General features: G+C 43.5%; 1 protein-coding gene across 1 annotated transcript in view; it reads right to left on the bottom strand.

Annotated features, from left to right (window-relative positions):
- Positions 1 to 27,064, bottom strand: part of LOC142584089 (uncharacterized) — a 445,388-nt gene that overhangs the window by 321,183 nt on the left and 97,141 nt on the right. Inside the window, exon 2 of the mRNA XM_075694266.1 lies at positions 4,837 to 4,921. Coding sequence (XP_075550381.1) covers positions 4,837 to 4,921 — 85 coding nt within the window. The remainder of the gene's footprint in view (positions 1 to 4,836; positions 4,922 to 27,064) is intronic.

Raw genomic sequence — 27,064 nt, 5'->3', positions numbered from 1 at the left:
CCGCGCGCGTCACGGCTCAAGCATAAATCGGCCTTTAATTAACCAGCCCCAAGGTCGGGATAAAGCTCTGCAACTGGTGCGCGGCCTGCATAGTAGTCCGCTATCACACCGGTCAGGTGGTGTAGCGCAAGCATTTTTTCTCGGAGTGTGCTGACGTCACCGCACGCTCACGTAGTCCAGTAGAACCTTTAAAAATATTAGTTCTAACAGTTTACGAACATATTTCTTTAAACATTTTAGTAGCACTCCGTCAACAATTGGCTACCGACTTGGATTGGGACTATTATTTAAAACGAAGAGCTTGACTCCTGAGTATATCATATATCGGCATTAATGTGTGTTAGAAAAATTTATCAAAAACTTTCAAGTTACTTCCCATTCTAAATATTTTTCGGCAAACAGTACGAGTTGTGGACGTTCTGGATACATGTCCTTCAAACAAAAAAAAATATAGTTCGGTGATGTATAGTAAAACATTCTTTACACAAAAGTAACGAGCCTTTTTTCGCAGTACTAAAGTGGTTATAGAGACAAAAGCTAGAAAAATACGAGTTGATGGGGACCTTAAAATATTCTGCCACTAAAGTAACAATGAAGTCTTTTACGGTGTATTAAAAATATTCTTTATACAAAAGTAAGAAGGAAGTCTATTAACGTGTATTTAAAACATTCTTTATACAAAAGTAAGAAGGAAGTCTGTTAACTGTGTATTGCAAATATTCTTTATACAAAAGTAAGAAGGAAGTCTTTTAACGGTGTATTTAAAACATTATTTATACAAAAGTAAGAAGAAAGTCTGTTAACAGTGTATTGAATATATTCTTTATACAAAAGTAAGAAGGAAGTCTTTTAACGGTGTATTTAAAATATTCTTTATACAAAAGTCAGAAGAAAGTCTTTTAACGGTGTATTTAAAACATTCTTTATACAAAAGTCAGAAGAAAGTCTTTTAACGGTGTATTGAAAATATTCTTTATACTAAAGTAAGAAGGAAGTCTTTTGACTGTGTATGAACAAAGGTTACTAGAATGTAAATGTAAATAGACTGTCAATAAAGTAAATAGAAAGTTGGTAGGAGTTCTAAAGAATGTTAACGTTCATTTTTATAAGGGGAGGTCGCCAAAATTAATCCGGAGTCCCCCGCTATGGCGAGCCCCACAAACAGATCGTGGTTTTCGCACGTAAAACCACAGGATTTATTATTTTTTTTCGAAGCTCCTTCATCGTCGCCACAGCCACTGAGGGTTGTCTAGTTACACTTTCAATTGCCCTGTACTTGGCTGCCAACTTACTTGTCCTCTTCCTCCATTCAGTCCGCACGCATTTGAGGTACATGTATTTTTGTACTCTATATAGCCGCACATTCCTTTTCATCCGTACTCCTGTTTTTTCCTTCAAAACTAATTTTCCCGCCCCAAATGACCCCCACCGCCCCATTTCTTTGGCACTCAATGAAATGGGCCAACGGAAAGATTTGACGACGCTACATTGGTTGCTGCTGTGTTGTCCGAACTGTGTTGTCTCGGCCTTGGTGCACTTCTTTGCTTAAGCGATGACTGTTGGCGAAGGACGATGCTGACTGCTATCAAACACTGGAGCTTCGCTCCAGCTAGTGGTTGATAGCAGTCATCGAGTCACAACCACTGGAGTCGTCACCTTACCACTGGAGAGTCAACCACTGGAGTCATCGACTCGCAACCACTGGAGATAGCAGTCATCGAGTCGGAACCGGTGGATATAGCAGACATCGAGCCGTAAGCACTGGAGCTTCGTTGGTTGCGACGGCGTCTTAAGCTGTGCACTACGAAGCACCTTCGCTACATTGTTACACGCGAGAGGCACACAAGCAAAAGGAGACGAGCAGTGAAATCCGAACCCGCGATCGAACGTCATTCTTCGTAGCACGCCAAGTCGCCGTATTGTTGAGTTGAATTCTGAGGTTTGACGTGCCAAAATTACAATTTGATCATGAGGCAAGCCGCAGTGGGGGACTATGGATTAATTTCGACCACCAATGCAAAGAAGGACAAGGGCGTTTTTGCGTTTCGCCCCGATCGAAATGCGCCCGCCGTGGCCCGGGATTTGATAACGCGACCTCCTGCATAGCATAGCCGTGCCCATAGCCGTGCCCTATACCATACGATAGCAAGCCATACCATACCTAATACCACAGCCGTGCCCTATAGCTATCTCTTAGCCTGAACAGGCTTTGTTGCCACTGATGAACTAAAGTTAATTTTTTACAGCAGATTATTATCATACTGCTCGTCCAGTTGAATTTACCAGCGCTTTCTTGACTGTCATTGCCGACCGCCTCTATATCCAGGCTAGGGAGGGCATCTTTCCTTGGCCAACACGCTTCTCGGTGTGTTCGTTTCTATGTATGTCATGGTGCCTTGGTATCAAGCATAGCACACAAGAGAGTTGGTCACAACCGTGGCTACGAGCGCACGAAGTGACGAGCCACGAAGACTGGGCACGCATAAAGAAAAAGTAATTGTTATGTTAATTCAGGCGCAGAAATAGTCAAATAATCATCATCATCATCATCAGCCTGGTTACGCCCACTGCAGGGCAAAGGCCTCTCCCATACTTCTCCAACAACCCCGGTCATGTACTAATTGTGGCCATGCCGTCCCTGCAAACTTCTTAATCTCATCCGCCCACCTAACTTTCTGCCGCCCCCTGCTACGCTTCCCTTCCCTTGGGATCCAGTCCGTAACCCTTAATGACCATCGGTTATCTTCCCTCCTCATTACATGTCCTGCCCATGCCCATTTCTTTTTCTTGATTTCAACTAAGATGTCATTAACTCGCGTTTGTTCCCTCACCCAATCTGCTCTTTTCTTATCCCTTAACGTTACACCTATCATTCTTCTTTCCATAGCTCGTTGTGTCGTCCTCAATTTGAGTAGAACCCTTTTAGTAAGCCTCCAGGTTTCTGCCCCGTAGGTGAGTACTGGTAAGACACAGCTATTATATACTTTTCTCTTGAGGGATAATGGCAACCTGCTGTTCATGATTTGGGAATGCCTGCCAAACGCACCCCAGCACATTCTTATTCTTCTGATTATTTCCGTCTCATGATCCGGATCCGCCGTCACTACCTGCCCTAAGTAGATGTATTCCCTTACGACTTCCAGTGCTTCGCTGTCTATTGTAAATTGCTGTTCTCTCCCGAGACTGTTAAGCATTACTTTAGTTTTCTGCATATTAATTTTGAGACCCACTCTTCTGCTTTGCCTCTCCAGGTCAGTGAGCATGCATTGCAATTGGTCCCCTGAGTTACTAAGCAAGGCAATATCATCAGCGAATCGCAAGTTACTAAGGTATTCTCCATTAACTTTTATCCCCAATACTTCCCAATCCAGGTCTCTGATAATACAGATAATACAGGATATGAAAGTGGACGTAAAGGAAACTTGCCGCAGGTGGGCGCCTTACGCGCCCTGATTTACCCATAATGTCCCCGCGGGGACCATCCTGACGCCCACTCTGATCAGTGATTGGTAACCGGGGCGTATTAGCCAGTACCGTTCACGGTGAAAGCGACCGACATAAAGCGTACTTTTTAACCGCAGGCGTGATGGCTTAGTTCACCTTAGGATCTGCAAACACGCCAATAAGACGTCGCATGTCAACCGTGGATCAACAATGGCCTGCTTTGTTAGGAAACGAAAAAACTACCATATTTCTTTTGCACGTTCCGAATGCCGGCGGAATTGGCATTGGGCAAACGGGAACGTATGAAATGTGATGTACCTCACATTGCCCTTGAGCTAATTCATCTTGCTAGCAAGCACTCGTGGTGGGTCATTAAAATGTATTATTCGTGTTATCATATGCCGTAATCATGACTCAGGCATCTCGTTTCGCCAGGACGCCTGCATGATTCATGCAATGAGTGAGAAAGGCGGAGTTCCTATTAAGAAAATACGAAACTGACCAGACGCCTAGAAAAGCAGAGGCATCACGAACAAATTAAATGTATTAAACGGTTTGGTTCACCAACTGCACGACGGGTTTGCTGAATGGCTTTCTTCATCTTCAATAATTCCATTATATGCAAATACGCCGTGTGCCTTTTGTAAAAAGATAGGATAGCACGCATATGTATTCGAAGTCCGAAGACACTGGCACACTTTGCCGATAACCCTTAGGTTAAGTTTAAGTAAGTGTAGAAAAAATAATGCAATGGGAAATGAAATTGGACAAAAAGATAACGTGCCGAGACTTGATAAATGTACTTAGTGTTGTTTGGTGCTCACTGAGAAATGTTGGCGATTTGCATGAGCTGGTTCTAAAAGCTTTCTGGTGATTTACAAAATCATATTTTCTGATACACTAACTGAAGATTAATTTACAAGGATAAGCTTCGCCTGTTGTCATAATAGTAGTAATTTCAAACATAAAGTCTGTGCAATTAACCTGCAACAAACAAAAACCGAGAAAGGGGAGCAGAGGGCGCCCGATTGTTGTTACTCCCAAATATATCAGGAATGAATGCAGCAAACGAATGCAATTGGAAATACTTCATTGTTTTAATTTGAAGTGTAGAAATTTCACAGTCAAGGAAACTTAATGTAGACAAAGAAAATTACCTACCGCCGGTAGAATCCGAACTCCTACCCTCCGCATGATAAAAGATGGTGAAATAAACGAGACATGAGAATGCGTGCGTCAGATATCTAAAAAAATTAACAATCAGAAATTTATAACTCGTTCTTGGCTACTGCGAGCAAGAACGCTGCGTTGGTTCGTTGACGTGTAATGAAGAGTCGCAATCAAAAATCTTGCAAAGTAAACAAAGCAAATCAGGCAAGCGAAGAGTCTTACCACAAATTTTGATGACAATCTCCTGTAGCTGATTGCCTTGTCCACAGACGCCAACAGCGACGGAGGCTATGGTTGCAATAAGCAACTTTTTCAACAGCAGCAGAAGCAGCACATGCGTAGAATGTCGGAAGAATAATGCAGCTGTCAGAGGACCTCTATCGGTTGCTAAAACAAAGCAGGTTAACTTGAAACTTAAATTGCACGGTTCGGCATCCACGCCACAATTAAGCAAAAGTACATTGATCCAGTGAGTTTTAACACGGACGGCAACAAGACAGGCCTATATATATATATATATATATATATATATGCGTGTCTTGTTGTTGCAGACCATGTTAAAATTCCATGAATAAATATATATATATATATTTATATATATATATATATATATATATATATATAAACGAGAAGAAAGGGGGTTAACCGAGGGTCCCGATTTTATTAGTCATGTCATAAGAAGCCAACAAACATTGACACCAAGGACAACATAGGGGAAATTACTTGTGCTTAATAAATGAAATAAAGAAGCGAAGAATTAATGGAAAATAAAGTGGATGAAAAAACAACTTGCCGCAGGTGGGAACCGAACCCACAACCTTCGCATTTCGCGTGCGATGCTCTACCAATTGAGCTACCGCGGCGCTGTTTTCCCATCCACTTTCTTGGGTATTTATGTGTCCTAGTAGAACCCTGGGAGTGTTAGCCAGCGCCACCACACACAGACCTTGGCGGCGGACGTGGGACGTCCTTTTTGCCGCAGGCGTCACGAGAACGTGATCTTTTTGGGTGAAGGCAACTGGTCAATAAACCCACATATGCTACCTGAAGGCATCAATGTAGCCGGATTCGAGACCCTCGTTATGTAATAAACGAGAAGAAAGGGGGTTAACCGAGGGTCCCGATTTTATTAGTCATGTCATAAGAAGCCAACAAACATTGACACCAAGGACAACATAGGGGAAATTACTTGTGCTTAATAAATGAAATAAAGAAGCGAAGAATTAATGGAAAATAAAGTGGATGAAAAAACAACTTGCCGCAGGTGGGAACCGAACCCACAACCTTCGCATTTCGCGTGCGATGCTCTACCAATTGAGCTACCGCGGCGCTGTTTTCCCATCCACTTTCTTGGGTATTTATGTGTCCTAGTAGAACCCTGGGAGTGTTAGCCAGCGCCACCACACACAGACCTTGGCGGCGGACGTGGGACGTCCTTTTTTATATATATATATATATATATATATATATATATATATATATATATATATATATATATATATGTATATATATATATATATATATATATATATATATTGATTACTGAGAAGAAATGGTTCATTAACGCTTTAATCCCAAAGCACGAGCGAGCGCGCTGAAGATGAGGACGCGGTGTGATGGTGATGGTTATGTACAGATGAGGAAGATGTAATATATAATTATATATAACGGACACATAGCGCATAATATATAATTGCCCCCGTGGACAGATGCAGCCTGCCTGGTCGCCAATTAAGCTAGCATGGGGCACCAATAGAATGGCTTGATGTGGGAAACCTGCAGGATTTCTCTGACGTCGCAGCGTCGGTGAGTCGGTGTATCACCAGATGTAACGCGGTAGCTCACTCGGGAGGTCTGCTCTTTGAATTTGTAGGAGCCGATGTACCTAGATTATGCATCTCGTGCAACCTTGTACATTGCCCATGTGCACCGAGTTTTTCTGTGTCCTCGTCATTTCGTGGGCAAAAAACTTCACCATGTAATACTAACACACCCAAAACGCTACGGTGTCGAGGTTGAAGCTTTTCGCATAAACCGGGCATTCGCACAGGGATCCAAAGTAGTACATCGTCGCCAAGGCGGTAGAAAACGACATGGTTAGTGGCATCATAACGACTCTCGCGGTTTCTTGGCTCGCCTCGGTGTTTATGGGAGGACGGTAGCGACATTGGGCAAGACGAGCCAGAAACTAGCCGCAAATGAATGGTGAAGTGTTGGCAGGACCAAAAAAAGAAGAAACATCAAGCGCAGAGGTCGGATGTCAGCCGTAGACCAGGAAAAGGGGAGTTTAAGACCAGGAAAAGGGGAGATTAACTGGACAGTGGTGTTGTAGGCAAATATTACCAATGCGAGAAGGGCATCCGGTTTACAATAGTCCGCTTGGATATGAGCACTCCAATACATTATTTTTAATGCATCTCTTAAACAGAGCTCTGTACCGAAAGACTGGCTCACGGCCAAAGTAATACCAGTGTTTAAATCTGGTGATAAACTTACTCCTAACAGTTATAGATCTATTTCCCTTATAAGCAGATCTTGTAAGCTCTTGGAGCATATTATCGCTAATCACATATCTAACCACTTGGAAGCGAATAAATTTTTTGTTGATTTTCAGCATGGTTTTCGTAGAAAGTTTTCAACCTCAACTCAATTGTTATCCATTGTTCATGACTTTGCCAGTGCCATTGATGACCGCGTGCAGATCGACGCTATATTCCTAGACTTGTCAAAGGCATTTGACCGTGTGCCACATGCAAATCTAATTGAAATTCTTAAATCACTTGGGTTACCAGAAAATATAGTACACTGGACTCAAGCTTATTTGCCGAATCGTGTTCAATTTGTGGAAATCGATGGTGTGAAATCTAATAGCCTGCCTCTTTTATCCGGTGTACCACAGGGGTCAGTGTTGGGACCCCTGCTGTTCCTTATCTATCTAAATGATGTTGCTAAAAATTTGGATCCTAATGTCAAGGTGAAATTGTTTGCTGATGATTGTGTCATTTATTCCACTGTAAGGAGTTCCTCATGCCAGGATACACTTAACAACAGTCCTAGTAAACTCGCAGGCTGGTGCGACGATGGAGGAATGCAAATAAATTTTTCCAAAACAGTGTCAATGACAATAACATTGAAACGAAAACCACTACTTTATACTTACCACATTGGCAATCGGAACCTTGAATCAATTACTTCTGTTAAATATTTAGGCATAACAATTAACAGCAACCTCAAATTGGACACCCATATTAACAACATATGCAAGAAATGTTTCAAAAAACTTTGCTTTCTACGTAGAAAGCTAAAAAAGTCCCCTTCATCTGTCAAGCTACAGGCTTATCGTTCCCTCGTACGCCCAGTCCTAGAGTATGCTTCCATAGTGTGGGACCCGTTAATTAAAAAGGAAATTGACAAACTTGAACGAATTCAGCGCCTGGCTGCACGGTTTATTTGCTCTGATTACAAAACATCTTCATCAGTTTCTGGCATGTTAGGCCAACTTGGACTGGATCCGCTCCACGTGCGCCGCAACATCGCCAGGTTGGAATTTTTTTACTCGTTGTATCATAATGAAACTGGTTTAGCAAATGCCACATATATTACTCATGCTCCACAAAGGTCGTCGCGTATTTTTCATTCTGAAGTAGTTCAGTCATGCTTTGCTCGAACTAAAATCTTTCAGAAATCATTTTTTCCACTTACGAGCGAAGAATGGAATCATTTACCGGAATGTGTTGTTGCATGCACTTCTCATGTTTCATTTGAAAATATGTTGACAAAGCATCTTTTGTAAACCCTCTCCTGCTTGGGCAGCATTGCTGCCTGCAGTATTGTGTAAATAAAATAAATAAATAATACATGGACAACATATCACTGAACGTTCGATGAAATCGCTCTGTAAGGCAAATGATTTGGGGATGGTAACGGGAGTTTGTCCTGCGTACGCTGTTACAACCTCGGAGAACTTCAAGCGCGTTTCCGAGAAATGCCTTGCCGCGGTCGCTGAAAAGGACGCGACTGGCTCTATGGCGTAAGTAGATAGCTTGAAGCAAGAAGGCAGCTACTTCCGAAGGAGTCCCTGAGCGGACAGACGCTGTCTGCGCGTACCGATTCAAGGGATCCTCAGCAGTAACTATCCACTGGCTGCCGTCTTCAGTGGTCGGGATCGGGCCGTAAAAGTCAATGCCAACGACAGCGAATGGTTCTGCTTGACAAGGTAGCGGCTGTAACGTCCTGGCGGGTGCAGTCGTAGATTGCTAGCAGCGTTGGCAAAGAGTGCACGACGCGACATATCGAGCTACGCCGTTTGAAAGACCTGGCCAGGAGAATGGGCTGCACATCAGCTGACGGGTATTGCGCTGGCGCAAGCGGCCAGACGTCGGGTAGTCAGTAAGAAGCCTGGAGGACTTCAGCACAGAGAAAGTGCGGAACGACAGAAAGCCATCGATGGCCCTCCGGGAGAAAATGTGGCGGTAGAGAACACCGTCCTCTAACCTGAAGAGCTTGAGCTGTCTTCAAAGCCTGGTGTTAGGCTGCATTGAAAGACTACCTAGGGGATTGATGATGATGTGGCTCAGTACGCTGGTTAGTGGGAAACGCAGAAGGGCGGCTGGATGTCGACTGGGTCAGGAAAGCAATCGGTAAAATTCGAGGCGCGATGTCCGCGCGGCCGAGTTGGCAAGGTGACGTAACGTGATTGAAATATGACGGTAGTGGGCAGCGGGAAGGCGCTTCGGCGTCATGGTGCTTCCTTCAGGACTTATAAACGACATCGAAATCATATACATATACTCTGAGGATCCAGCGGCCAAAGCGTCCTGACAAGCTTTTGATGGTTGAAAATTCACGTAAGGCGTTATTTATTTATTTATTTATTTATTTATTTATTTATTTATTCATTTATTAAAAATACTTTCACGGCCGAAAGGTGCTACAGAAAGGAGTGGGGAGGAATGGCAAGACATGCAGCTAACAAGAAAATATTACGAGGCATCTTCTAAAGCGATCTTGAAATCGTGGTGATCAGGTATGATCGGTAAGAACAGTGAATGCTGACCGTTGAGGTATGGGCGAAATTTCTGCACGTACCATACAACAGCCAGGTATTCCTGTTCGGTGACAGTGTACGTCTTTTCCGCGGAAGTCACAACCCGGCTTGCACATGCGACGACTTTCTCGCGAGAAGCGCAGTCGCGGTGCAGCAGCGGGCGCCACTTCCTTGGCCCCTAGCTTCAGCGGGCAGTAGAGAGAGTGCCTTACTATCAAAATACCAAACGACAAGTGGTGATGCCAAGGCGCGCTTAAGTTCCTGAAAAGCGGCTTCGCACTGATCGCACCACTAAAAGGAACTGACACTGGCAAGAAGTCCACGTAGGGGAGCGGCATTTGTGCCGAAGTCCCGGATGAAGTGTCGAAAGTATGAGGTGAAACCGAGGAAGCTGTGCAGTTCTCTTGCGATAATTGGGCGTCGAAAGTTTAGCAATGCAGAATTCTTATCCGAATCAGGTTGAACGCCACATACGCTCATGTCGTTCAGAAGATATCCCAGAACTTTAATCTTTGTGCATGCGAAGCCCCACTTTTTAGGGCTAACTGAACACAATTCCTTGCAGGGCACGTGAGCACTTCGTCGAGACAACGCAAATGCTCATGGAAAGTCGCAGAATGTGATCGGCATAACGTAGGCAATTTTCCACTTGAAGTGACGAAGAGCAGTGTCAATCATTCTTTCACTCTGTGGTGGGAGCATTGCATAATCCGAAAGGCGTTATGTTGAACTCGTAAACGCCACCAGGAGTCGAAAAGGCGGTATTTTTTTTTCAGCTTCGTGCATTGAAAGCGGCCAATAGGCTGAACGAAGATCTAGAGTGGAAAGGTATTGCGCCCTTGCAAAGAGCTAAGGGCGTCATCGATACGCGGCATGGGATAGACGTTCTTGCGGTTGACCTTATTTAGCGTGCGGTAATGAACACTTTTCCGTACCGATCCGACTTTCTTTTGTACTAAAACGACGGGTGATCACAAGGAATTTGCAGAGGAGCGTATGCTGTTCTTTTCGAGCATGTCGGCGACGCCCTTGATGATTTGGTATTCGTCATAAGAGGGATGATGGCGCACAATTGTTTCACCATCGGTGTCCATGTGATAGTATGTCACGGAAGTCTGAGTAAAAACGAATTGACGTCAAAGGGTGCCTGGTGCTTGATGAGCAAATGCAGCCATGGCCGAGTCTTCGAAGTACACTCTAAAAACTAGGAAGGGTATCGCAGGAGTGAAGCGGCCGGTTCACTCTTCAAAGCGTCGTTTTACTCTCGCAAAATGTCGAGGAGAGTGAAATTCATTGTTCACTTTGTCACCAAGGAGAGAGTGAAATGTGCTTTTCACTCTCCCCTTCAGAGAGAGAGTAGAATGCCCGTTCTACTCTTGCGGCAACAGAGAACAAAACGTAGCGCAATCTTCTGCTTCAACTGTAGGCGGCTGGCCCCGAACATGGCAATGTATCATTCATGCACGATGAGCAAAGAACACATCGTTTTGCTTCTAAGAGAACAGGCCGCCGCAGTTCAAAGGAACGCGTAGTGAGCGCTCTACTTTTTCACTCGGAGTTGCTCCACCGCGCGCGCGCGCTCAAGATCGCGGAACAACACAGCACCGGAGAAAGGTGATCCGTACAGCGAGCAGCACAGCAGCCGCGAAAGCCAGCCAAGGGAGATCATATGTCAGACATCTCGCGTCGCCACGGAAACACGACAGTCGTTCGTTATGCCTTGGATATAACAGCAAATCCTCCACGGTAAGTGAATTCTAACTTAGGTGCACATTCTCCTTATATGTGATGCTATCGCCAGGAAGTCGTCGCTGCGCTTAGCCGACGCGATTGACAAAGGACTAGCCACACGCGCTGTCTCTCGATGTCAATCGAAAAAGCCAGTCGTCGCGATAACTGCATGTGATTTTATCGCTTTGCCGTTGTCCGTAAGAGCTTTAAAGATCGCGAACGCTGCCAGAACTATGGTATGTTCAATAAGACGCCAGGCGAGAGGACGCTTAATATGGTTCGTTCACCAGCCCGTGATTCCGAGCCTATGCGGAGCGTGATTAGCGTGCGTTTTGTGTGTTTGAATTTATTCAGTTTGGCAGCCTACTGTGTACGGAACGCTGTTGAACTAAGGAATCACATAACAGAAGGCGTCATTTTGCTGGCAGCATGCTTTTTTTATAAATAAACCGCGTGCTTGACGGTGTCTCGCGCAGGGGGAATCTGCGACCACTGAAGTTACGTGCAGCACCAGTGCTAGTTAGAAACTTTGCCGCAGGCATTCAGCTGCATGCTGCAAGATGTCAGTTGGGCGCGTTATCTTGAACTTAGTGAAAACGCATGAGGAATCCATGCTTTATACTGAAAAAAGTATAAACCCCATATAAGCGATCTTGCGCGCGGCAGCTACAAGCGACGCGATGGAGATGGCTGTCGCGTTCGCTCGTCGCCTACAAGTCGTACTCCGTGCGAGCGACGATATTGAGCGACGCCTCCCCGGTGTTGCCGGCATGAGGGCTGCAATCACGCGTGACGCGTGCTTTAGTAATTTACGTTGATGTATTTTACTAAAAAAGTAGCATAAAATATTTCCGGGGGTCTTGCCGTAGGTTCTTATCCTTGCACGTATAAAAATTGAATCATTTGCTCGTTCCGCGCTACAATCGGTAGTATTTGAGCGATGTACATCCAGTTCCGGCTTCGCGCTATTGGCTAGTCGCTCATAGCACTTTCGGGCGACGAGCGACGATTTCTAGATTTCCAGAACCGAGCCATCTGTTCAAGCGACGGCCCATTTTGTCGCTCGTCGCCGTCGCTCGCAGTGTTTATCCCTAAGACTGAACTGTTTTTGCTCATGTATTGAAATGGTGTGGTTATAGGTAGGTCTGGTTTTGTCTCCTGTTGCGGTTTTCGTGCACGGTGAGAAACTGAAAGGATGCTTATGTCTACGAACTCAGCGAATTGTCGAGCAGCTAGTTATGCATCGGCATCGAATATAGACATAAAATATCAAAATAAAATGTTGCTTTAATTCCGTGTTACCAGTCTGTCGTACACAGAACAATAGGTTGGTGTAATAAACTAATAACCGCGGTTTAACTGCAACTTTTACATGCCTTCAAGAATCTGAAATGCTAGATTTCAAACTGCAGCAGTAGTCGGGTCTGTCAAAAATGAACTCCATTGTGCAACTCATACATGAAAATAAGTTCATGCCTTTTAGTAAGCTTAGATGCAGGCCGCAGTGAACTTTCTTGTTAGTATTGAAATGTGGGTAAGCTTGCCATAACAAGCCTTGTTGCCCTTTTTTATAGGCACATCCATATATCCATTGAACTGAAGGACAATATTTTCATCCCTACTGAGCATCATGTTTGCAGCTATAATCCTCAAATTATGGCTTCAGCAGTGGCACAACCAGGGATGGTGCGGGGGGCACACTGGGCACGTGCTTAGGATGTGTCACAAGTGGTGTTTGCGATACACCAGACTCATGACAGACCTATGATGTCTGAAAATGACCAATATTCTATTCATTAGCAGGAGTATTCTAACATTCGCACCGAACGAGGATGAACTGTCCGTTATTTTTTTGTGTAAATCTAAAATTGAAGTTAATTTAGTAGTTTACTGTTGCAGTCATTTGGATGTTTTGCATGCATTTCACTAAGAAGACTAAGAGCTAAGACTTTCTTTTATTACCATGGCCTTGACTGTCTTGATGTTCTTTTGCACCATGCCCTTGTGTTGACTTTTGCATATGATATTCTTCAGGCACCCGCTTTATATAACTCAAGACGGCAGCTGCAAGGACACGAGGATGTGAAAGAGCCAGTGCAGCGCGACTTCACGTAGTGCAGAGGAGCCAATGCCAAAAAATCAAAATACATTGGCATGCAATTTGGACAAGAAAACTAGTATGTGGGTATATTGGGTGTACCATTTGACCAAATCTAAACAAAATCAAGATACAGTATGTTACACCAAGATGAAAATTCTCACGTGCTCCAGGCAGTCATCTTAACATGGTATCTTTATGTAATGTCTCCAATTGGAAAGTCAAATCAAGTATGCTCTCTGGAGACAAACACATAGCAGCAAGTGTCATTGAAAAGTTAGAAATGTGTTTTAAAAAAGCTGATTAGTTCCGAGAAGTGACTGCTTTTTGTCTTGCCTCTCAACAGATACATCCATGTGATAAAAAAATAGTGGTACAATGAAATTGCATATTTGCTCAGTGACATGATACATACTTGCAATGAGCACGGTGCCTGTGTTTACTATAAAAAGCAACAGCCCATGCTTGGTTAGGTTAGGCCCACTACAACATGCAGGCATGGGTGATTGGCGCTTTTTTTATTTCTGTGTCGTGAGGTTATGGACGTGCGTATAGGTGCAATGGCACGCAGTATGGCTAGTACAAAAAGGGGGGGGGGGCAGATATATGTAGCTCACTGTACACGACACAGGGCAAAAGAAATCCATGTTCAGCAACTATGTTAAATACCATGTACGCAAATTTTACAACGTTACTCATTCGAAGCGCACACAGGTGCATATTGAAGAAAACTTTTCCAGGGTACATTATTTAGTGCATAATTTACGCCAATTTTGCTCTGACCACAAGACATAATAATTTGAATATACTGCACGGAAAAACCTAGAGCGAATTAAATTGTGTGTCAGCTTCGTCTGTATACATATAGTCTTTCCTATGCATTAGATTTTTCGCGTAATGCATTACCAGTTGACAGCCTATCTTATCATGTGTACTCTGTTACATTACAGTTGTTTATTAGTTTACTCATTTGTTTTGCAACTTATGAAATGCCGGTGTATATATATTTTCAACATGTGACATAACCCTGTATGTTTTGTAGGGACAACCCAGGACGTGCATTTCTCAGCACCCAGTCAACTGCCAGAAGTGACTCGAACAAAGGCCACCAGTAAGTGGACATCAGTTGCAATTTCACATTACGCAGTTGGCTGCTGCCTTGTACTGAGGCTTTTTTAATGAGATGGTGGTGTCGTTCTAATGTACATTTTGACCACAAAGGTGCGATCAAGACTCACAGAGGCATATATGGTTGCTATTCTCTGCGAGGAACGTGTTCTCGTGTTCGTGAAGCATTTGTGTTTGGCAGTATTGTCGCCCAATGAGTCAGAGATAAACACTAACTCGCCACTGCCGGGAAGTAGTTGCGAGAAACACAATATATTGTGACGCTGTAAAGTTATTTCATTAATTCGAAGGAAAATTTTGCAGCAGGAAAAAAGGTTGCTATTCCAGGTAAACATGTCTTTTTCTCACAAGGTATTTAACCAAACTGTGGATGCGTGAAATTCATGACTTATGAATAGATTTTAATTCATCCTTTAGTAATGCTTCTAAAAGAGACTAGAAATAGCATGTGACTACCTCTCCAATCAGCAGATCATACACTTACAGTCATAAGTGGTAGTTCCATGCAGTCTCGCACTCTATATAACCTTTCCTTTCAGCAGCATTGGAACTGGCGGCTGCGTTTTCAGAAGGAGGAGTGCACTTGGCACTGTATATGTATGTGTGAATTCGGTTTTCTTTGTATGTGTTGGCTCACTGACACAAACAGTGCAAAAATCAGTTGTACCATGAGGCTGATGACGCCTTCTGCTGCTAGAAATGCGGCACTTCATGTTTTATAGTACTGCATGACATTTAAATCAAAGCTAGCACATAAAATGATCAAGAAAACTAACCGCTGTTATAGCTGTTTTCCTCAAAGAAAGCTTGTCCTTTATGGACTGTGTTAATCTGAGCTCTCCGCCAAAGTTTCAGTAGTATTATCCCTTAGTGAGTGAGAGATTGGGGGCAATTAATCGTGTTAGTCTTTAAATGGTGTCCTAATTATGTGTATGTGTTCCAAGAACTTTGTCTAGATTACTTTATTGTGTAGGGTAAAGCTTATGAAATCATCAGCAACTAGTGAGTTCCTAACATTCATATGCATTTGTCACTATACAGGTGGCACTCGGCTGTTCCACTGCAGTGCTGCGGAAATTGCCAGCACCAGCGGCTTTGTAACAGCTGTTTCACAGCATGTCGGTATGTGCTAATTTATAGTTATGTTGGGATGGGTTAGTATTATGCACCACTGCTACTCTGTACGGTGACAGATCCATATGATAAGTGATGTAATGGGCACAGCGAAAACCTGTGAATGTTTTACTATGGTACATAAAAAGGCTCTCCTTTTCGTCACTGGAGCAGGGGAGAAGAGCATGCAGGCACTCCTGAATGTGCATATACTTCAAAACATGAGACATATATATATATATACACACAAAAAATTAAACTAAAATCAGGGACATTCCATCTTTCATCTTGAATTGACTTGTACAGCACAAAAATACAGCACAGACCACAGAGAAGCCCGGATGTTAACAGGTTTGATACACACAATAATTCAACAGTTTTGATACTTCAGGTGTGCTATTTTATGCAAGGGGGAAGGGAAAGGGGATAAAACCAGTAAAATGAGTGGAGTGGAAAAGAAAAGAATCGTGCCAAAAAGCATGAGAAACATTGTGCAGCCAGGATCGCCAGCAGGACATCTAAAAAGCACTCTGATAAAATTACATACAGGGCAACCTTACGTATTGTTTGTTTCAATCAACTCAGATCACATGCAGCCATTACAGCAATCAAGTTGTTTCCTTATGTCATGAGGGAATGATGCGGGCCCGAAAAACTGTTTAGAGCTGAAGGATTATGTTCCATGCTAGCCTCATTACCTGCTTTTTATCATATTGTTATCAGCTGCTTATGTTAGGGACAAAAAGTAAGAGTACGAGCTTTTTCCTGATTCGCCATTCCACACAACATGTCTTTGTGACTATATGTACGTGCAGATGATCCATAGATGAAAAATATTCAGTACAGTAGAATCTCATTACAAGATACACTTGGTTGTAAGAGACATCTGAAAATGGTTTGGTTGGTTTTCCGATGTTTGCCACGTTAACAACACTGTACACAAGAGTCACCTTTGTTACTAACGACTTTTTAAGTATTCACTACTTCGAAGGGACACAACCCAGACACATTCACTTCATGCACCTTGTGTGCTCCGAAGGGCGTAAAGATCACGCAATCCTCACACAGGTCAATTGCGCATGTCTCTTTAGCATGAACTAGAAAAGGAGGGCAACGAGGACAGTGCAGGGCAGAAATTGTCGACAGTTGAAGCTGATGAGTGTCTAAGAGCACCTCAAAGGCACTGCGAGCAACAAGGCTTGCAAAGTGAAGTGTTTAACTTCCAGAAGTTAGGAAGGAAGCTAACAGAATCTACAGTCACTAAAAAGCTGTGAATGTCTTCTTTAAAGGGCCCCTAAACCACCGAGGTTGAAATTTAGTTGCGGTGTTGCAGTTGTACGCGTTAAGGCAACGAACACGTAGCCACGAGAATTTTTCGAAACGGTGCAGTAATAGTGGAGCTACGTGTTTGATTATAGAAAAGTACTCCCCGCTCATTTTACTCTTTCATCTGGTACACGCCATCTGGACAGTGTCGTCTTTCCTCGCCTAGTACACCTCCAAATGTTACGGGACAGACCATCACCAACGAGCTCTGTTGCTGCCGCGCAGGCCCGTCGTCCTGCGAGGGGTGGCGCTAATGACCTCGCCAATACAATGGAACTGTATGGTGACTCTTGTTGAAGAGCCTCATAGGGAGACCCTTCTGTTGGCGTTTCTGTTCTTTGCCCCCATTAGCTGCCCACAATGGCATCACGAGCAACGCGACGAGGAAGGAGTGTGTATTTGCTTGCAGGCCTTGGCGGCAGTCGTACACTTTCGTTCGACCAATCGACAGCACCGGAAACTGGTGACATCATCAGAGACAGCCTGGTGATGTCAGGACAAACTGGGGGGTGCAGGATAGGTCCAGAGAGTCGCACGGGGTCATTTTCTTCATATTGTGGTGCTCCCACAGTGCTACGCACTGTGGCGTTTGGCATCGTCAATTGTGACGGCATTCTGATTTTGATGCGCGTGTTTACTTGAAATGCTCAAAAACTGTCAAGAAGTGGTTTAGGGGCCCTTTCAGCCACTCTGAGCAATTATTCCTTCAGATATATCTGAACATACTTTAGTGATGATGCATAATAAAGTGATCTAGTCTGGCTCCTCAGTGTTTTAAAATTTTTCGTTTCGAGAGACATGTTTCCCGTGCCTCTTGAGTATCTCTTCTAATGAGGCTTAACTGTAATGTGCACACACAATTGTGTAACTCCTCCTGCGAGTATTATTCATTAAGCCTGGTCACTGATGTGCAAAGCTTGTGGTTAAGTTTTGATATCCGTACTTTTTAGAGCTATGTTTAATAATTCAGGCTGTTCTTATTGGTTCTTCGATGCAGGAGACAATGCCTAAGAAATTATTGGCCCTGATGACGAGAGCCCTCAAGGGGCAAACGACATCTCTGTTGCAGAAGTGAGCCCGATACCACCTGAAGTTACCATGACAGGTGGCATGGCAGCAATAGATACAGAGACGGCCATGTCTACTGCAGCTACAACAGTGTACGAGGCAAGCATCAGTGTGTCAGCATCAGCAGCAGTGTCAGAAGGAACCACACCAGGCCTGGTAGAGCAACATGTGTGCTATCACTGTGACTTTTTTGTAGTGCATACAACTCATTTGCTCAACATACAAAAGCTTTTCATCACGACTGTGAGCCAGTGTTCTTGTGCAGCAAGTGCAAGACTAAGTTAGGTGTTATAACACAGTACAAGCATCACTTTAAGATATGCAAACATATTACAGTTGTTGCCTCCCCAGCCAGCCCACATAGCGACAACAATGTGGAACAGATGATGGGACACACCTCTTCCCCACTAGAAGATAGTAGAGACTGTCAGTGTTGTTGCTAGATTAACTGGTCTTTGTAGGGAACTAGAAGGACAACACAGGTGTCATAAGATTGTTGTTTATGTTGTTGTTGAAGAGGTAAAAAAGAAGTTTGATGCAGCTAAAGTGCCAACTGATATTGAGCAAATCAAAAACAACCACCTGAGAAAGCAACACTATCGAAATTTGGGTATCTACGTGCCGCCAACTCTGGTAAGGATGGCATAGGACGGAAGTGTGATGAAAATCACACATACCCTGCTGTTCCATCACTTGTCACAGTGAGCAGCGACTTGTAGGGCAAGGGAGTCAACTGAAACGAACATTATGCCATAGTGTCATGCTCCCATGTGACCACTTTCCATGTTATTTTGCATGATACAGTTCAACCTCCAGAAACGAGACTGCAACTTGTCTAAAAAGCTTTCACAAAAAATTATTCACAACACTATTAACACAGCAGTATCTTCTTTTTTGGGGGGTTCGAGGTTCCCGGGTGTCAATTAATGCAAAAATTGCGGAAAAAAAGAACATGTGTCGTAGTTACACCTTTTTAACAAGTACGAGGGGGACAGAACTTTTCTAGTCATGCATCTTCATCATACTATCAAGTTTTTAAATGCCTTTTATAATTATTATTACCAGTTAAATCTGAGTGCATTGTATGCATTTAGCAGGTGTAAAATCAGGTCAGTTGGATCAGATGCCTTATCTGCAAGAGAGCACTATATTCAAGAAATTTGAATTAAAATAGGTACGTTAGAGACGCAGTCTTTCAGCACTTTACTGCGTGTGGTTTAAGCATTGCTCAATACTTTTGTGGATGGCAGTTTCAACCGGCACAGCACTGCGCTTTGTCACGGTCACGTGTCTTCAAAGCGGTGTTTACCATTTGTGTTGATCTGTTGGTGTACTCGTAGAGCAAGTTTTAATTTATTTTTTTCCGCATTCTTTTGCTTGCACTAAGCTTGTATAAGGCAGTTACAAAATGGGCGTCACTATAACGAACTGTTCTGTTGAGCTTACACTTGCAAATAATAGTGTTCAGATGGCCGCACTTCTATGTAGGTGCACCGATAGCTTTGGGTATGTTCTCATGTTTGTGTAAAGCTTATATAAGCTAGTTACAAAATGTATGTCACTAAGCATTGTGATATTCTTTAAAGAACTGCTTGGTTGGTTTTACACTTGTGAATTAGTATTGAGGCGGTGGTATTTCCATGTAGGCACACTGCTAGCTTTCTGTGTGCTCACGTGTTTGTATTAAGCTTTTACAAGGGAGTTACAGCAAGTACGTCACTAAGCGCTGTGATATTTTTAAAGAACTGCTTTGTTGGTTTTACACCTGTGAGTAATAGTACTCGGGTGGCACTAGTCGTGTGTAGGTACACAGGGACCATTTGTATACATTATGCTCATGTACAGCAGTTACAAAGTGTATGTCACTAATCACTGTGATATTTGTTGAAGAATTGCTGTGATGGTTTTACACATGTGAATAATAGTGGTCAGGACACAGTACTTGCGATGTATAGTTGAATTTATACAGTGCCAAGACATGGGCTGTATACGTACCAAAAGAAATGTATGTCATTATATAGTTGTGATTATTACTGTTTGGATTTTATTAAACTCTAATAACATTTTTTCTTGTATCTATTGAGGTATGGCAATTTGTCATGCAACCAAACTGAGGACCTGAACTTGTGCATACAAATAAACAGCTAATTTAAGAGTATACTGCTCATATTCTGCGAAACCAGTTTAACAAATCTTGTACCACAATGCTGGAAAAATGACAGAGCTGACAGGGATGTACAGAAAAGGTTCTGCACTGGCTGAAGGACTGCCCCACACTGGAGTTGGTAATGTTGCGCTTATTGGAGTAGAACAGTAAGTGCACTTCTATTAAAAATGTGACAGTCAATGCAGAAACATAAGGTAGACGAGCAGATGTGGCACATTTTTTTCAGGGCCCTCCATGCCTACTACTGCATTTCTAGTCTTCCTGTGCTCTTCGTATTAGCCCCTGTTCAGCCAAGGTTTTTACTCCATGACAGTTCTACTGCGTTCATAGCAATATTGAATAAAAAAATGCAATGGTATTCAAGAACTTTCGAGGCCCCGACACAGTAACTTCAAGGACCTCGTGCGATATTTTTAGTAGTTTAGACAGGCGATAACTTGTTCAACAACATCGTTAACTCTAATGCAAACAAAAGAATACAAAACAAATCGCATTTCACTGAATTCAAACATTTGAAAGACTGCTAATTTGCCTTTCACCGCCCATCACTAAACGCACACAAGGAAGCATTTTAAGAAAGCGCTCAAAGTTTTTCTGCAACAGCACAATTAACTACTTGGACCTGCAACATTTGCAGTTTTTGAATACTGTTTGGTTTCACAGTGTATGTGATGTCATCTGTTGCCTCAGCTTTTCACCACCAAATAAGCAAGTCATTTGTAATTTCCTTTTATTGTGTCTGTAGCTCTCGATTTACTCATCACGGCTTTTCTTTGAATGCCTCAACTGTTGAGCTTCCTGCTTCTGCTCCTCCAAGTACATTTGTCGCCGGTTCCATGTGCCTAAAACGTATCTGCAGCTCCTTTGTAATTTCAACTTTAAGGATGTCGCTTTCCTTCTATTACCTCCACAGACAATTCTCTCTGACATGCGAAGAGTGTCACAGAAAGGAAAAAAAAACGTTTGGCAATGTCTGCTAAGTCTAGCCAAGTGTACAAATTTAAGGACTTTCCAGTACTTCTAAAAATTCTAGGGTTTTCAATGCCTTGAAAATCGCATTTTAGAAATAAAGGGTTTTCAAGGATCGCTGCAAACCCTGGATTCTAGCACCTAAATAATTTTACAAGCTTATTTTGGCATGGAGTTCGGAAATTCATGCTTTTTAGCTAACGCTGCACAATCTCTGCACATTGAAGCCACGAGAGCGCAACCATTTTGGAGTAAAGCAAAATACTGAAAGCTTTTAATACCACTCTTTTTCTATGGAGCTTCGTATTGCCTAGTTAAGTTTACGAATGTGCCTGGTTTTGGTGGGCGTTTCTTCGACATTTTCTGTGAGAAGTAGATGACTAACCCCCGTATTCAGTAACGTATCTTAATACAAAGCTCATGCTTAACTTTATATAAACGACGCCTGGTGCGAACGTCCCCTAGACGCTCGCTGCCTTTCTTTTGGTGCGTTCACGACTTGCGTCATTTAGATCAAGTCAAGCATGGGCTTCAAGTTATGATGCATCTCTGAATATGGGGGTAAGCGTGCGCAATTCCGGGCAACGCATTGTGCCATTGACACTGAGAGGAAACGGGGAAAACAAAGTTAACGCCCTATGCTCCTAAACTTTCGCGTACCTGTGGTGTGCGTGTATCGTGGAAGAAGAAACAGCGCAAACACCAGGACGAAAAAAAGCATTAACCACACCAGCGCTTCGTGGTGTGGTCCATGTTTTTGCATTGTCCTTGCGTTGCGCTGTTTCTTCTAAAATGCTCAACCAACTAGCCGGCAAGTCCATCCTGTGCATATATATTGAACAGACGTATGAATGTAGATGGTCTTCGAAGCTTTTAGAACGAGCATTGCCACAGGATACGAGCAGTGCACGCGTAACAAGTGGACACATTAGTCATTTAAACATGCGTGCCAATGCATGTGACGCGGCTATCGGCATAAGCAGTCTCCAAATGCTGGAATGCATGCTCTTCAAAACGCTAACGATCCGCTGCTAATGCAGGACAACAGCTCACAGCGGACTGAACCGAACTCTAAACTAATGCACTTGAAAAGAACGCCTACACGGCAGCGTGAGGCACGTCGAAATGCCTGGTACTGGCGTCGCAGTTGACCACATACGAATGGAACTGGCGGAAAAAATAAACAGAAATGCTCATCAGTATACGCGCGACTTAAATTCACATACGTGGATGGTTGGCACGATACTTTGTATCCGCGTATTTTTGGAGAACATATAATGCATGGACTGGAAAAGCACTCGATCGTGAGCTGAACGGCACATTTGTTATTTTCCTGGGGTGACGACAAGCCGTGAATAGTTCTCACGTCGTCATCTACGTTGTATTCCTTCGTTAGTCGTAGCAAGGAATGGAAATGATGCAAACGCAAACGTATTCCAGTACACAACAGCACAGCACACTCCAGAGAAACTCCACCCACCGCAGCAGATTCCTCAAATACATTTGTTGTATATATAACCTCTAAAAGAACACTACTGAGTGTGGTGGCTCTGTGGTGTAATGGTTAGGATGTGTGCTTTGAATTGTATAAATGCGAGTGTACGCGGGTTCGAATCCACGTGATGTATAGAGCAATGTGGTTCACGATAAGTGTGTGATTCCCTCGACTATTGTGTTCTAATTAGACTATGTGTCTCCTGATTGTGACATGTGCGAAGATAATTGCGGATTAAATGTTAATTGGCTTTTTTTTCTCCGCAGTGGCCGTTCGGGATGCATACGCATAGGCCGATTCCGAGCAGTCACGCCTCATGGTAGGCAGCAAATAGCCAGGAACAATGACTTTAAAATCCTGCATAACTTTGCTCACGCCTATTCTGAAGGCCGCTTGGAATTGGGCCACTGACTCTGAGGAGCCGTCTAGGGAACGGTATTTAAGCGACACTAATTTGATCTGATTTCCTGCCTGCATGCGTGGCCAGGACTTCGCTAAGGGGGTATTGGGAAGAGTACTAGCACTGTTTGGGGGAGGAGAAGTACTCGGTCTGGTGGAATGCCATTACCCGTGCGGTGAGAGTATTAGCACTCTGCGGAAGAGTACTAGCACTCCCTGTGGGAAGAGTATTATCACTCTGCGGAAGAGTACTAGCAATCCCTTGCGGTGGAGTAACAAAACTCTGTCAACGGGAGTTGACCTACTCTCTCTCAAAGAGGGTCGATATACTCTCGAAAAGAGAGTGAAATATGGGACAAGCCGCTACTCCCTCAAAGAGAGCGCCCGGCACTCTCTTTGTTTTTAGAGTGTAGTAAGTTGAGGACTCATTATGGAAGCAAGTGCGGATGTAGTAGCAGATTGGTCCGGTGGAGGGAGAGCTTGAGAAGCATCAAGAGGAACAATGAAACTGATTGAGTGTCCACATTCAATCAGTTGACAGTAGTGCCTTGTAGTGCCTTGAGGTAGAACAATGCTCAGTTGGGTTGTATTCACAGTTGTTACATTTCAATGCGGCCAAGGGCATTAATTAGACGTTTACCAGGAGCGAAACCCATCCATGCATCAGCGCCTATCCAGGAATCCACGCAGCGTGGGCGCAAACTGTTGACGGGCAAACAACAACGAAAAAGAGGGACACTGAATAGATGAATGCGCACGGGCGAGAACACTGAAGATATAAGGAATCACGCTTAATCTAAATATAAAACTTATCTAAAAACATGCTTTCATTCGTGTATATATTCAAAGACGGGGTACTGACACAGTTGTCCCCTCTTTTCTTAATCTCGTTGGCCTCCAATAATTCACGGGCAACAGAATCTTTACTTTTATACATGATTGTCATATCATGAAGCCTCGCTTCACATACCCGTTCATCCTCATTTCCGCAGGCCTTGCAATGAAGCGGCAAGTTAGAACCATATCCATTTTTCAATGAAAGCTTATGCTCCCGCAGGAGTTCATTAATACATCGGCCAGTTTGGCCGATATACTCTTTTCCACACTTCAGTGTAATGTGGTATACTACCCCTTGTTCACACTTAACAAAAGGGTTCGTATGTTTAATAGAACACCCTACTTCTTTAGAGTCATCCGGACCAATCAAGCTGCACAAAGTAGCAAGCTTTCGCGGCGCGGAAAAAACCACAGGAATTTTGTATTTCACGGCGACGTGTTTCAGATTATGCGCCACTTTATGAGAATATGGAATCACCACCGCTTTGGCTTTCTTTTCGACTGTTTGACCTTCTTCACTTCTTTTTCTTTCTTTTTTCAGTGTCTTCAATAACGCCTCCGAAACTGCGCTTAAAACCAAGCAAGGAAAGCCAGCCTTTCTCAACTTCAAAATCTGGTCGTCAAAGCTTGCTTGTGCCTTATGACAGCAAGATTTTTTCAGCGCGGATTCGAGGCACATAGTAGCAATTGCTCGTTTAACAGTCTTGGAGTGTGTAGACTCATACGGCAACACCTCCTTGCGGGCACGGGGTCGGTACATCCAGCAGGAGCCTTCGTCAGTAAGGGTTATGTCAATATCTAAAAACTGCAAGCTGTTATCCTTGGCTAGTTCGAAAGTAAAATCTAAGCCTTTTCCTTGCTGTTTCAAATCAGTTAAAATGCCCTGCACAGTATGCGAGTAAGTCATGGAAGATCGTTCCGTCAGTAAAATTAGAAAATCGTCAACATACCTAAAAACCTCTTTTTCGTTCTCCTCTCCCCATGGCTATATAATCAGCCACTTGTCATTTCAATAAACAGTTGCAAGTAGCGCCTTGTCCTGTCTGTATTCTTTCCTGTGTGTCGTCAATTTTGGCGCTTATTCTATTGTAAGGTAAACGTACGCCTTCACGGGTTCTAAAGGCTGATTGGCGATGCCGATATCTTGTTCCCTCGCCAGGCTTATTGAGCATTATCTTGGTCTTCTGAGTAATAACCTTCAAACCCACTCTCACGCTTCCTTTGCTAAAGTCCTCAACCATTTGTTGCAATTTGTCCGCAGTGTTGCTAGACAATGTCATCTGCGAACAGAAGGTTGCCGAGATATTCACCGTTTATCCTAACTCTTGCGCCTTCCCAGTTTAATAGCTTGAACATTTCTTCCAGTATTAGGTTATGTATTTGCGAACACAAAAACACGTACGACCGTACAAATCGGCCCGTTTCGGCTTCCAAATGTCACCGCTGCGTGGAGCAGGGCGGCCCTGCTAGATCGTAACTCGTGACATCGAAGACTACAACCAATCGCGTAAAAAATGGAAAGTAATATATTCAATAAATTCAGAAAGGATCAGCCCCAATATTTTATAAACCCGGCACATTAATGGATCCCCACAGCCAAGAAAAAACAATTTGAATACATTTACCCAAGGAACGGAATACGGTTAAAAAACAATATGGCAACAGTACGATCGACCGCAAGCCTATGATAAGCCAATGAAAATCGGCATAATAAGCGCATAAAATAACATGTTAAATGATATTGTTAGCACACACAAACGTAAGAATTCTTCTTATTGAAGAAAAGATAGTTAAATTACTGATTAAGCAACGCGACTGGCAAGAAGACACTAAATTTGTTGAAGCGTGCGATTTTGTAATTGTAATTAAACTTCAAGCTCCAGCAGTTAAAAAGCACTGCAACTTTGCATGTGAAAATTGACAATATATTTGCCCCATTGATAAAAGGTACGGCAGGTATTTGTCAGATTTCTTTCAATTACACTGTTCATAAAGAAACAAATTGCGGCACAAGTCCCAGTCATCAGACCAAATAGACGCTACGCATGTTAGACAGATCGGTTTACCATAAGACGAAGGAAAATAAGCTTCGCATTTGTCGCACTAGCGCAGTACATGTTTGATTTAGCCCCACTTTCTTCACAGCGGCACAGCTGACAAAACATTACAACTGACATCCTGAGGCCACGAATAAGCAAGCATGTTTTGGCCTGACAAAACATCAACGCACAAATAACCGTTCCCTCTCCTATTAGAGATGTAAACACGCGTTTGCATCTAGTTGATTGTTTGCCAATGCCACGATAAAAACAAAACGCATAGGAAACTACGAGTCACCTGCAAATGCACATACGTATACGTACACCAATTTATACGCGCGCATGCCGTACAACACACCTCAACAAACAACCTCACACTCCACAGTAAACGCAAAGGTGGCCGCAGAAGCACAGGCAAATCTCTGAAATGCAACATCAGTACGTATTCTTTGCTTCGACGCGCAACCATTCCGAAACAATAGGTTTTACCGCGTGCTCGCTCCAGATGCTCGCCGCAGCCAATCCCGCGAAGAAAATGCAAGTAAGGTCACCTCTGCAGACACGAAAGACGCACATGCAGCGAAAGCATTCGTTGTTTCACTGATTTATCAAAAAAGAAGTGTAAAATACGAAAAATTGAGAGCGAAGCAGGACCTGTCAGGGGGTGCTAAACAGAGCCGCGACTGCCAGAAAGGAGGGAGGATAAGATTGAAGGAGGATTAAAAGGAAGGAATGAAAGGTAGGAAGCAAACCAGACGCACATCTGGTTTCTTATCCTACACAGGGAAAGGGGTTTAAGGGAAGAAAGGAAAGGAGAGGGAGGGAAGAAGGCAGTATCGGTGTGAGTACATGTGGGTGTCCATAACTTCACGCCTATATTCGGTCAATGAGGCCATTTGCTTTCATGAGGATAAGATTAGAATTTTCTACTTTCCCCCAAGACCAACCCGCTGGCTGCATCTCGACGCCTCGAACTATCACGTGACCAAAATCCTTGAGAAAGGGCGTTGCGTAAGCTCGTCTTCGCTCTGCC

The sequence above is a fragment of the Dermacentor variabilis genome, chromosome 6 (assembly GCF_050947875.1).
Source record: "Dermacentor variabilis isolate Ectoservices chromosome 6, ASM5094787v1, whole genome shotgun sequence".
NCBI lineage: Eukaryota > Metazoa > Arthropoda > Arachnida > Ixodida > Ixodidae > Dermacentor > Dermacentor variabilis.
Note: the sequence above shows the minus strand (reverse complement) of the source record. Positions and strands in the feature narration are given on the sequence as shown.